The 12,002-nt window shown below is 36.8% G+C and overlaps 1 protein-coding gene across 2 annotated transcripts in view; it reads right to left on the reverse strand.

Annotated features, from left to right (window-relative positions):
- Positions 1-321: 321 nt before the first annotated feature.
- Positions 322-12,002, reverse strand: part of TRPC4 (transient receptor potential cation channel subfamily C member 4) — a 198,126-nt gene continuing 186,445 nt past the window's right edge. For both annotated transcript variants that reach the window (XM_075199024.1, XM_075199025.1), the window contains 4 exons: positions 11,033-11,227; positions 9,775-9,816; positions 8,371-8,460; positions 322-2,500 (listed from right to left, as the gene is read on the reverse strand). In XM_075199024.1, the coding sequence (XP_075055125.1) occupies positions 1,796-2,500; positions 8,371-8,460; positions 9,775-9,816; positions 11,033-11,227 (1,032 nt within the window). In that variant the 3' untranslated portion in view covers positions 322-1,795. The remainder of the gene's footprint in view (positions 2,501-8,370; positions 8,461-9,774; positions 9,817-11,032; positions 11,228-12,002) is intronic.

Consider the following 12,002-nt stretch of genomic DNA (forward strand, 5'->3'; position numbering starts at 1 on the left):
AAACTACCAATGGTGCGGCAGGTGGTGTGCACCGCAGCCCATGGAGATAATGGGGCCCACTGCATGGCAGGTGCAGAGGCTCAGGGCTCCAGTTCCCATCTCCTTGCACCGGGGCCCACAGCTCGCTAGTTCCTATAGCAACCAATCAGATTCTAGTTATCATTTATTTAGTAGATTCTACAAAATAACAGCTAGAATCTGATTGGTTGCTATAGGCAACATCTCCACTTTTTCAAACCCGCAGTTTAGTAAATATACCCCTAAATAACTATGTAAGATTTGGCAGCTTTACCTTTGAGTTGTGGAAGATATTCGCCAACAAACAAAAAAACGTATTTTATTTATATAGATAGATATAGAGAAGATTACAGGCCCATTCATACATTTGCATTTTTCATCCATGAGACACGATTTTTTTAGCACATTCAATAGAATGTATTATAATATTATGTATGAAAAGGTTAACTAAGGGAGAGTATTTGTTACTTCGTTCTATATGCAATATAATTTTATATGTTTTCTGCTATTTAAATGCATAATTCTTGAACCTCAGCCCTTTTATCTGCATTCCAGTGGTATCTACCAGGGTGGTAGCAATATCCACAAATGATGACCTCCTACAAAAGCCAATGATGCCAACTCTCCAGACCAGAGGACTGTTACACTGTAAAAAAAAAGTGTGTGTAAGTATTGCGATTTGCCTCCTCCCCTATACATACTATTAGATCCCAATATCGGGAAAAACAGTTTGTCAAACCTGGAATGCAAAGGAGTACGTGGAAAATGGTTCCTACAAATTCCAACTGTCTCTTCTGCAAGTCTTGTTTCTACTCCCGAATCTAACAGAAGACACATTCTTCTGGAGAAGTCATCATAACCAAAAGAAAACAGACAGGGGCAACAACTGGGTCATTTTGGCCCATAAAATTAGTTTACTAGCTTTATAGAAAAAAATACTATATGAATGCAATGTTTTTCCCGTTTGTTAGTGGGTCATTATATAGCTTTTCTCCACACAGAGAAATAAAGTGGAACCTCACCTATTTATCACTCTATCTACTATTTAAACCCTTTTCGTCCATAAAGATTTGTGCAATACACAATAAAACACCCTGTACATAGAAGAAACTATTTTCTTATATTCCCTGAGCTGCATGTCCTATTCAGCATGGATTATCATTTCACTTTCTAAAATATTACAGTAGGTGTCTTTAAATAAATGATAGGAAGCATTAAAAGTAATGACACGCTAAATATTACCAACACCTGTAGTTAGTGAACAGCTTTGACAAATGATTTGAGCATGATTATTTTGCATAGTATAACATAAATGTATATGTATTTATACATTTATCAATCAATTGTGTTTTGTCATTGAATGGGATTGAATATTGCAAACAATAAATGAATGCTATGTTAATGTAAACAACAGTGTAGATCCTTGTTACAAAGCATACCATTCACACAGTGTATTTGTTTTCCCTATATATGCTCAAATCTATATTAATGATTCTAGCGCCTAAAAAGGCAAAGGGGTATATTTACTGAACTGTGGATTTGAAAAAGTGGAGATGTTGCCTATAGCAACCAATCAGATTCTAACTTTCATTTAGTAGAATGTACTAAATAAATGATAGCTAAAATCTGATTGGTTGCTATAGGCAATATCTCCACTTTTTCAAACCTGCAGTTTAGTAAATATACCACCAAAGTGTTAATCATTTTTGTAAAGGAATATGCAAACATTCAAAAATACACTTTTAAAATATGTATTTTCATATACATATATTCATAATCACAGTCTTGTTATAGAATATTCTTCTTCTGTGGGAGGTTCCGCTTGTTTGTTGTTAGTATTGAACTGTATGTCTTTGTCCAAAATCTTTTCAATATGGTCTGTTCGACTTTTATCCACAAAACTGTGGCAACCCCCGGAAGGCTGTAATGGTAAACATTCGGAGGTATCCGATGTACCTTGAGTTACTGTGCATTGTTCATCCAGTGTATTAACATTTAATTGGCAGTTTGGTTCTATGTCTTTCACTGTTTCAAATGTTTTTTTACTTGGATCGGATATTTGTTCCTCCAGAATTTCCTCGGAAACGGAATATATTTTGCTAGAACTCCTCTTGAACTCTGCTGTGCTACTAGACTGTGAGCGTCTGTGAAAAAGTCCAAAGCTTTTTATGTCTTTGACAAATTGAATTTTCTTCGGTTTCTCCTTAGCAGTTTGGGAAGCCAACAAGGCAGACCCATTGCTTACATTGTTATATTTATCAGCTGTTATCTCCGCTGTTTTAGGATGGATCATAGTGGTTATGTCATAGATGCTGAAGCTCTTCTGTGTTCTACCAATCTTTTCCTTGGGTTTACTTTTCTCTTCTGTATCTGAGAAATCGGATACACTGTTGCTCATCTTTGTAGAGTGAAGATTAAACTTGTTTCCCTTTAACAAACCCAAAACCTCAAAACGGAAGCTAGAAATGTCTTGCTTTAGTTCCTAAATGAAAGAAAAGAAAAAAAAAGTATGTTATATTAGAAGTAATTTACAATTTATTTTAACACACCTTACACAAGTAGGGTCTTTTCCTAAAGAGGGATTCTAAGTGTAACTATTTTTTTACTTCCTTCCACTACAGAAACTGGGTGTTGTTACTGTCATCAATCGGATCATTACTCTGTTAGCAATTTTTGTTGGGCAAGACAGAGGTGGCTGGGGGCCATTTACCTCCAAGGGCTGGTATTTTTAATTTAGTATTCAGTACATTCTAATTATATAAGAATAAACTACTAATTGCTTATTGCATAGCTTTCTAGCATTTGGGTAATGTGGGGTTTGTATTTCTAATCAAACTATTAATTCACAAGTGCATGTTGTACTGGGTCCATAAATATGTTAAAATTATTTGCAAATTTGATCTCCGGATATAAATACATATTCCAAAGTACTGGCCAAATTAAATTACCAGTTCTACAATTATGTATGCTGTATGTCATTCTAGATATATGTTCTGTATTCTGTATAAGGTGAGGTTAATTTAACTGGTTGTTGACTGCAAACAGTATTTTTATGTTGGCCACAAACTTTCAGCATTCTACTAAACATAACTTTTTATAAGTTGTTCAGTATATATATTGGACTTTGCCCCTATACTGTTTTCTTTGTGGTTTCTTTGCCGTATCCATACGTGTTACACTAGTGATTGTTTATGTCGGGGGGTTCTGTGGAAATAGCACGTTTCAGCATCAACTATGCCTAACTAACTTCTGTCCTATCTAAAATATTTGCCTCAACATGGGCATGTTTTTTCTACCCATACCCTCAGGAGTGACAGTTATTACCTACATACTATTACTTACCATTCATATAATCTTTTATGTCCCCACTAAGCTTCACCCACCCCTTCTTGTCTGCACCCCTTTCCCTTTACTCCCTGGAAGCATATTCAAGTTCACAGAGCATCTTGATTATTGCAGATTTCCTTAGAATAGAATCAATTAATGACAAAAGTGTGGAGGCATACATCATACTACAACAGGCGCACCATAGATAATTTTTCTTAAAATAAAGAGCTTTAAATAATAGATACACATCAGAGCAGGAAGAGGCAAGAAATGAAGCTCACGAAAGCTGCAGAGCACAGCAACAAACTGGAAAAATTCATAAGAAATCATTTTTGATTTATCTCCTTTGCAAAAAAACCAGAAGAGTGTGTGACACCAATAAGTTATAGCATTGTGGATCTTTGGGCAAGTGGAAAAAACACACATTTTTCACCCCCACATTTTCAGTGCAAAAAGCCCAGCAGGTTTTAAGAAAAAGCCGACCATCTGCAGCCACATTACGCCCTGTAATTGCCCACTTTCACAACTTTGTGGATAAAGATAAAATATTTGCTGTGAGAACACACAGGAAAATGTTTACTGCAGATGCAATGTGATAGAAAGAGAGGTTTATTCACCAGAATACATTGCGGTGTTTGAATCTGTAGGCAAAATGCTGAAGGCATAGCTGAATACATACAGTGTGGGGGTTTGGTAATGTGCAACGGAGCAGACAGAGTTTTTAGGCACTGCCTGGGCAGCGTATATTACAAAGGTAACCAAAGGTGTTGAACAGTGCGTAGCATATAATGAGGTACACGGATGAGTTGGTACAGTTAAGGCAGTAATCAAATGGATACAACAGAGTATACTGCCATGATCCTGTAGAGCGGAGATGTAGAGCAAGTGTAGCGGAGTACACACACAGATGACAATAACTAGCAGGCTGGTTTGGCACAACCAGATACACTGACGCAGTGTCTAAGACCCCCACCAGACTTCACCAGGGATCTCCGCAAGAGGATATGGACTTCGCTCAGTGAGGACCCAGGTCACAGGCCCAGTGTATTTAGTTCCTTCCATGAAAGCAGTAGAGTACTTAGCCGGCATGAGGACTCTGCTAAAAACACCACAGATGGAAATGCGGGTATGGGTGTGCTGCTGTCGGGAAGACTGGACACAGGAATTAAAGAAACAAGAATAGCTGCTATTCCTGTTTCTTCAGGTTGATTGATGATTCCCAGCATGTGTTAGTATTAGAGGTTAGTGGTAACACCTGAGGTAAGTATTATGTCAACTCAAGCCTGAGGCTCAGCCCAGCTGGGTTCTGTTAAGGATTCTAATTGGGAAGGCCAGCGATCCATGGACTGGCAGGACAGTGATGTCTAAGACTGCTGCTAGTGACACTTGTTCTTAGAAAAATGGTGCTTTGCAGTTTGCCAAGGGTACAATAACCATCTATCCACATTTAGAGGAGGTGAATTTAAGGATAGTTTTAAATATAGTTTTAAATAAAATTGGATATGATTTTATAAATCAATTATCAACTATCTAATCGATTATCCTTACTAAAACAATATTATTACACCTCTCCACTCCTCAATGAATATATGATAGATAAGAATCCAACAAAATGCCATCTCACTAATTAATGAAGATTCTAAACTATTACTAAATTATTAGCATTACACATAATCAGGTTCAGTGTGGATTTATGTCAGGCAGGTCTACTACATCTACATCCAGAGCTAGATATACTAGTACATCTTTAGATGCTGCAAAATCATTTGATTCTGTTAAATTGGAATTCCTGTGGGTGGTACTGTCAAAAATGGGATTAGGTCTTGAATTATAAATAGCTAAATATTTAATAATAAAAATAATAGTAATAATAATTATTTGTAAAATGGAACAATCTTTCCTCATAAGGGTAAGAACTGGAGGACAAATTGCAGAAACCATTTCCCTGGAGCAAGGTATATACGCCCGGGGTGCCCATTGTCACCTGTGCTACTTCCAATTGCATTAGAAACGCTAGTTCAGAAAATATGGAAACAATAAAAAATTACTGGGAATGTGGAGAAATATAACAATGTATGCTTTAAATTATAGTTTCGGGAAATATCCAGTACTTAAAATATATTGAGGCAAATCAATCTTATTTCCTTTAATATAGTAATACAACCAAGCTCTATATTTCCATGTCAGTTAATTTGGGCCAAATCATTTAAGCACTAAATCATTTAAATATAAATACCCCAGTGATACAGTTAATCGAGCAACAAATAAATACATGGATAAAATTTCCTATTTCCATTATGAGATATAAAAATCTAATTAAATAATTCTGTTACCTAAATCAAACCTTATAATTTTACATTCCCAAATGATATTTCATTAATATTTACACATGTCATATCATGAAGGCACAATTCAGAAATGTACCTCTTAGAATACAGTAATCAAATCTGGAAGCTAAATACTAAACTAAGTCACTTTCAGCTGCATAATGATGGTTGATAAATGGAGCACAAAAAAAATAAAAATCCAAAGGACTTTTTGAACTTCCACACAAAAAAAGCTATAAATTCAACGGACACAGTTTAAATATATACATAGTTGATGACACAGAAAACAAACCCTACACAAATGACAAAGATACATAGTTCAATGTGCAAAACATGCCTTATTGAAACTATACACCATGTTTGGAATTGCACACTGTCACGATCCAGTACTCACCTGAGCCTGTGTGATGTGTGTGTGACAAAGAGTAAATAAAAAACAACCACCTGGGGGTAAATGTATCAAGCTGAGAGTTTTTCGGCGGGTTTGAAAAGTGGAGATGTTGCCTATAGCAACCAATCAGATTCTAGCTGTCATTTTGTAGAATGTACTAAATAAATGATAACTAGAATCTGATTGGTTTTTCAAACCCGCTGGAAAACTCTCAGCTTGATACATTTACCCCCTGGTCTGTTAAAAACGCTTAAAACTCTCCCTGCCTCTCCCACACACTAACTTACCAATCATGCCAGCACCAAGGATTTTTCTTACTCAGGAAGCCTTTGGTTCTCCCTACAACTATGTAGTATTCTAAAACCAAGCAAGTCTGAAATGTAAATTCAAAAGAACATGAACTTTTTGGGCCTGAGTCATTAAGGAACGTATCTCTGTTTTTTTGTGTGTATCAAATGCAATTCCCTTCTGCGCATGCCCAGAACGAGGACATTCGGCCATCAATGAAAGCAGGCCCACTGCGTATGCCAACAAACATGACCGTTACGATGGTCTACGATTTTGGGGAGTGAATGGGGTGGGGAAAGGGAGTGTGCCCACTCTTAATGCACAATGTGGGCATGACAAATTCAATCGAATGCAGCCACGTCGGAATAAAGCTCTGTGTGTGAAAATTTCTTATTTTTCTGCCGTATCGCTTGCACCAGCTAAGGGGCTAGTCTAAGTCCTGGGTCAGTACCGTTTGTGTGCTATAACATGTGTCTGCAATCAGGAGCAACTCTAAAAATGTATTTTATGTACAGTAGACATTAAAGACAGCCTAACCCTAATGTTTTTCAACGGAAAAAAAAAATGATAATTTTTTTTTTTTATATACAATTTCCATTCCTAATCATAAATGACTATATTATTGACAGGTAACATTAATTGATTAATATTTTTTTTCTGTGCGTTCTTTTGAGATTTCATATTCCACATACGCATTATACGCATCCTGCAGTGGTCTAGTACCGCAGAGTGAACCTACACCCATAGTCAACACTACACGTATCTTGAGATCCGTTCCTTGCCAATTTACGTGCAGTTGAGAACAACTGCACAAAGCACTCAGTATGCGTGCCTTAACGAATATGGAAAATAAATCCACAATGCTTACGATGAAAAACAATGAACAAAATTGCATCGAAGATATAATACAATAGTTTCTTGTAAATATAAAAAGGAATAAACAACAGACATTATAGCCTCACGAATGAGTTTTCTCAATGGGAAATTGACTCCAAAAAGTGAACCAAACTGATGATTTACTCCACTGTGATGTCAGACCTAGAAAGTCTGTATAAAGGCAAATTATTTTTTTAATGACCTCTTTTCAAACACCTTTCATGTCAGGGTTTATGTGCACTGGCCTAACTTTTTTACCTGAAGGTTCTACAAAGATGATATTACCTCCACACAACAAGTCATAAGATTCTCTTCATTTGCATACCAAACATAACTCCTGTAAGTAAGATATTTGAGAAAATATGACATTTTCCTGTGTCCTTATTCCCTTTCATTCAAATTTATCCCAGCTGTTCAGTCATCCTGTTGAGATGTCATGAGATATCACAGATAACACAGAGTCACCAAGAATGTGATGAATTTGTTTGTTGGATATCACTGATGTTTTTTATATAACCTTAAAGAGAGATCCAAAAGCTTTTGCTTGACGACCTGTGTCATAAAATGGTTTTGGGCACTCATCTGTAACTAGGTGTCTGGAACTCTCTAGCCAAAAATACCTCATGGGTAGAGCAGAAAAGTTAGGAAACTAAATCAAAGAAATAACATAATTTGGCCTCCCCCTACTCAGTTTTAACCCTAAGCAGAATACAAAGTTCATCTGAGCTACACCAAACTAATACTATGAATGAATTCACAAATACATGCAGTTTTATATGACTAGCAATTAGCTTGCATATGACACATACATATTCATATATGGGAGGTAGCTTATCCATATAATGTGACTGGTTTTAGAAAGGGAACTGTCTATTGCCTCCACATTATATAAACTTAATTTAACCGATGACATGAGATTATCTGAATCTTTACTAATGTATACTACTTTCTTTCACAAATAACTTGGGCTAGCAACTGAAAACACTTATTGAAAGCATATAGCTTTTTATGGAAAATATTGATTTACTTTTGCACAAATGTACATATATCCATAGGGAGTGTCCAACTAACTTCAATAGGATTTGAACAGTAGGGATATAGAAAGTAGAAATACTTAAATATTAGGAACATTACACTTCATACCTTAAAGTTTTCCTCTGTTAATCCTTCTTCTGTCTTGGCATCCCTGATCATTGCTGCAACATATCTCTTAACAAGATTCTTCATGACTTCCTAACGCAACAATAGGAGACAGATCAATTCTTAAACATTATTTTTTGGTATTATTTAAAGATAATATTCAGAAAGTATCACATTTAATTTGTTCCATCAGTCACGATTAGCATATCAGTTTCCAGCCCAAACAAAAATTACACACCCTGCCTTGTGGGGGGAGGGGGGGGGGGGTCTTCTTGCCCATTTGAAGCAGTGTGGAATTGTCGTGAACCACTGTGTACTTGGGCAAGTCTTCCTGTCCGCTCTTAGGTACTGGTGCACTGTATGGTCCCCAGCCTTATCTGACCCTGTGGAGGCTGTGGGGACAGGGTAGTCAAATATGCAATATAGCCTCTAATTTAATAAGGCAGCCCAAACATTTTCCATTGGAAGTGGTGGAAGGCAGGATAGTGGCAATGGGTGTCAGTGTGTGTCCACATTTCCTATGCAATGTGGAGATTTGGATATTGTGGTTTTGTAGTTCCATAACTGCTGTATAACCACAGGTTCCCTACTCAACCTATGGTGCTACGTGAGGGCTGGAATCATGAACCAACTTCCTGCACAGTCATTCAAATACTCTGTGCTCTTTAGAGATGGGTAGGCTTAGGGAACCTATGGGTTTCCAGTGGTTATAGAACTACAATAACTCCCAGTGATCCACAAGGGCTGGAGATTCGCAATTCTTTAGACTTATGCTGTCTAAGAAATAATACATACAAATAAATATTTATTAGACCTCAAATTTTCCAAATCATCGCTTTATGTGGAGTTTTTAAGTCGCCATTCAAGATAGTTCGTTCATTAAGTAAAATCATGTTTAAAAATATAAACAGGGGGAAAGGGATTGTCTTTTATTCCCATTCCCCTTACTCCAGCTACTTATGGATTACATATGAATAGAGGGTCAGTAGGTACTTTGGTGGATTAATATATATTTTTAATGAGTTGGGGTTTTTGTGTTGTTTACTTTATTTTACTTTTAAGTAACAGATACTTAGGGAACCCATGGCGCTCTAGCTGGAGAGCAACAGTAGTTGAGATTCATGCAGTGATACTGAGATGTGGTGACCTGGCAACAGACACAGCTGGATAATGCAGCCTTCGAGTGTGTTAGGGTAAAACGGATTAGCAATAATACGTGTTTATCACGATAAGATAACATTTTTTATAAGGCCAACATCTGTATTATAAAATATACAGAACACAAATAAACAGTGCACTGCAGTAACTGACTTATTTTAACACTGCTGTGTTTGTTTTAATGTTATCTAAACATGAGAGATTACATTTTATAGCAAAAGAAAAAGGAAACAGCAAAGGAAAAAATACCTGATATTGATTGTGCCTGCGGAAGTTATCAGCTGCTCTTCTCTGCAATGAAACAAACAAAAAGCACCAAGAGTTCTCTTGTAACTATACAGTACATTACGTTAAACATATGCTTTTTTTTTGTAAACACTTCGGAATTAGGAAAGCATAAATGTATTTTACCTGGCAAGATCTAAAAATATGCAGTATGAAGTCATCATGCATATTTTAGTAAGAAAATACAATTTGCCAAGTGCCATTAAGTTACTGCCATTCAATAAATTATAAGTAAAGGAGCATCACTTTATTAATCAAACCAATGTTTGAGCCTGTTCCTGAAACATTTATCATACTGTGTATGACAGTAGCCACAAACCTGTAGGTCTAGATTTTGCTGTAGTAGATCTTAAATTGTAATTTCCCTGACAGAGGCAGATTATAGGTAGGGCAGCTGGGGTGCTAACCAAGCCCCCCCACAAAATAACTGGCCCCTGCACGGCACCCACTGCCCTCCCCATTGCAAGGCAGCACAGCAAGAGCTATGTTTGCAAGTCAGTGAGTTTGCTAGACCTGTGCATGCATGAGCTATGTGCATGGAAGCTGCACATGTGCAGGTCGGGTGAACACTTTTAGCGACAGCATCCACTATTCTCTAAAAACATGTAGCAGCATCCGATTGGATGACGTGTTTGATGACTTTTTGGGTTCCACTGCACTTGCTGTTAATAGAGGAATCGCTTTAGAGTCCCATTCAGACCACAAGACGCAGGCTATTGTTAGTAAATATTCAGAGGGGGGAGGGGAGGGGGAATACATCTAATGGTCTGAAAAATATGGTAAATATTATAGGAAGTTCACAAATTGTAAAAAAAAAAAATAATTTCCACTAATTGATTATTTGTAATGTATTATTTATTTTTCTGCTGCTCTCTGCTGGCAAAATAAACTAAATAAAACATAAAATAAAGATGTTTCTTTACTTGTGACCTGGCTATTTCTTCTGATACCTATTCACTTTGAAAAGAACTGAGCTCTAACATGCTGCTCCCTTTCTTAATCGCTACAACTTGGCAGACAGCCAGGACTACTCTTAGCTTCATACTTTGCTGCAACAGTGTTGTATATCTCTGCCAAACAAATTATCCTAAGGATCTGTTTGGAGTGTGACTTACAGCCAGCGATTCCTATTACTGATTATAAATGTATTTAATATTTATATATTAAGGTATCTATATGATGTCTCTTGCTCATTAAGTTACTTTTTCCCTCAATTACTTACACCTATTGTTCCGAAACTTTCAGGTTTTTTTCTTATGTTCTTCTTGCATATTTTTTTCCTTGCCCATTTAAAAAAATACCACAGTGATTTTGGGCTAGGGACAATATTGAAAGGGGTGGGAAGTGTCCCTCCTTCCTCAAAGTAACTCATCCAGAGCTTTGTTCTTGCAAACTTCCATTCAATGTCTGCATGATCCTATAATGGAGAGGGTAAGAAAATATATGTATGAAATTAATTTCAATAAGCATAACAAATTTAAATAATTTACTGCATGTTGCATTGCATTTCTATGTAGCGTTAAAAAGTCCTAGATTCAGGTATTGAAAGACTTAGGCCTGGAATAAAAAGCTCTTAAAGCTGAAACACAATAATATTTACAGATATACTGTACATAACTTGATTTATTTCACATTACATTTGTATTGTTGCTTAGTACAAACCAGGCCTGCCCAACCTGTGGCTCTTCAGGTGTTGTGAAATTGAATGATCCAGCATAACATCCTTATCTCATAAGCTTCCCTTCTAATAGGCTTCGGAAACATTTCCTAATATGCTTGTGAATGTTATTTTATACGTAAGGGTCCATTAAGATTAATCCAGAGTGATATTAAACACATCAATTACAGTGTGAGATACATGTGACCTTGCCTGTGTCATTGGTAGAGGGAAGACCATTGATAAAATCTCTTCCCCTATTCATGATGGGACAATACTGTTATTTCCCTACTACAAAGCACTTAGGTGGTGGGAGGGGGGGGGGGGGTCTCGGTTGTCAAGGCCGCAGTACAGATTTCACAATGACTGAAACAGAGATGCTGCACATGTGGCTGCAGCTCCTCCGATCTAGCTAAGCCTTTATGGGTCAGTGACAGATATGATTGAATGGTGTGCAGAGCTTACTAAGTTTAAGTGTATAGGCAATGGTGCACATTATCCATAAAGATATTGTAAATAACACCTGTACTTAATG

This window comes from Mixophyes fleayi, chromosome 2 (assembly GCF_038048845.1).
Source record: "Mixophyes fleayi isolate aMixFle1 chromosome 2, aMixFle1.hap1, whole genome shotgun sequence".
NCBI lineage: Eukaryota > Metazoa > Chordata > Amphibia > Anura > Limnodynastidae > Mixophyes > Mixophyes fleayi.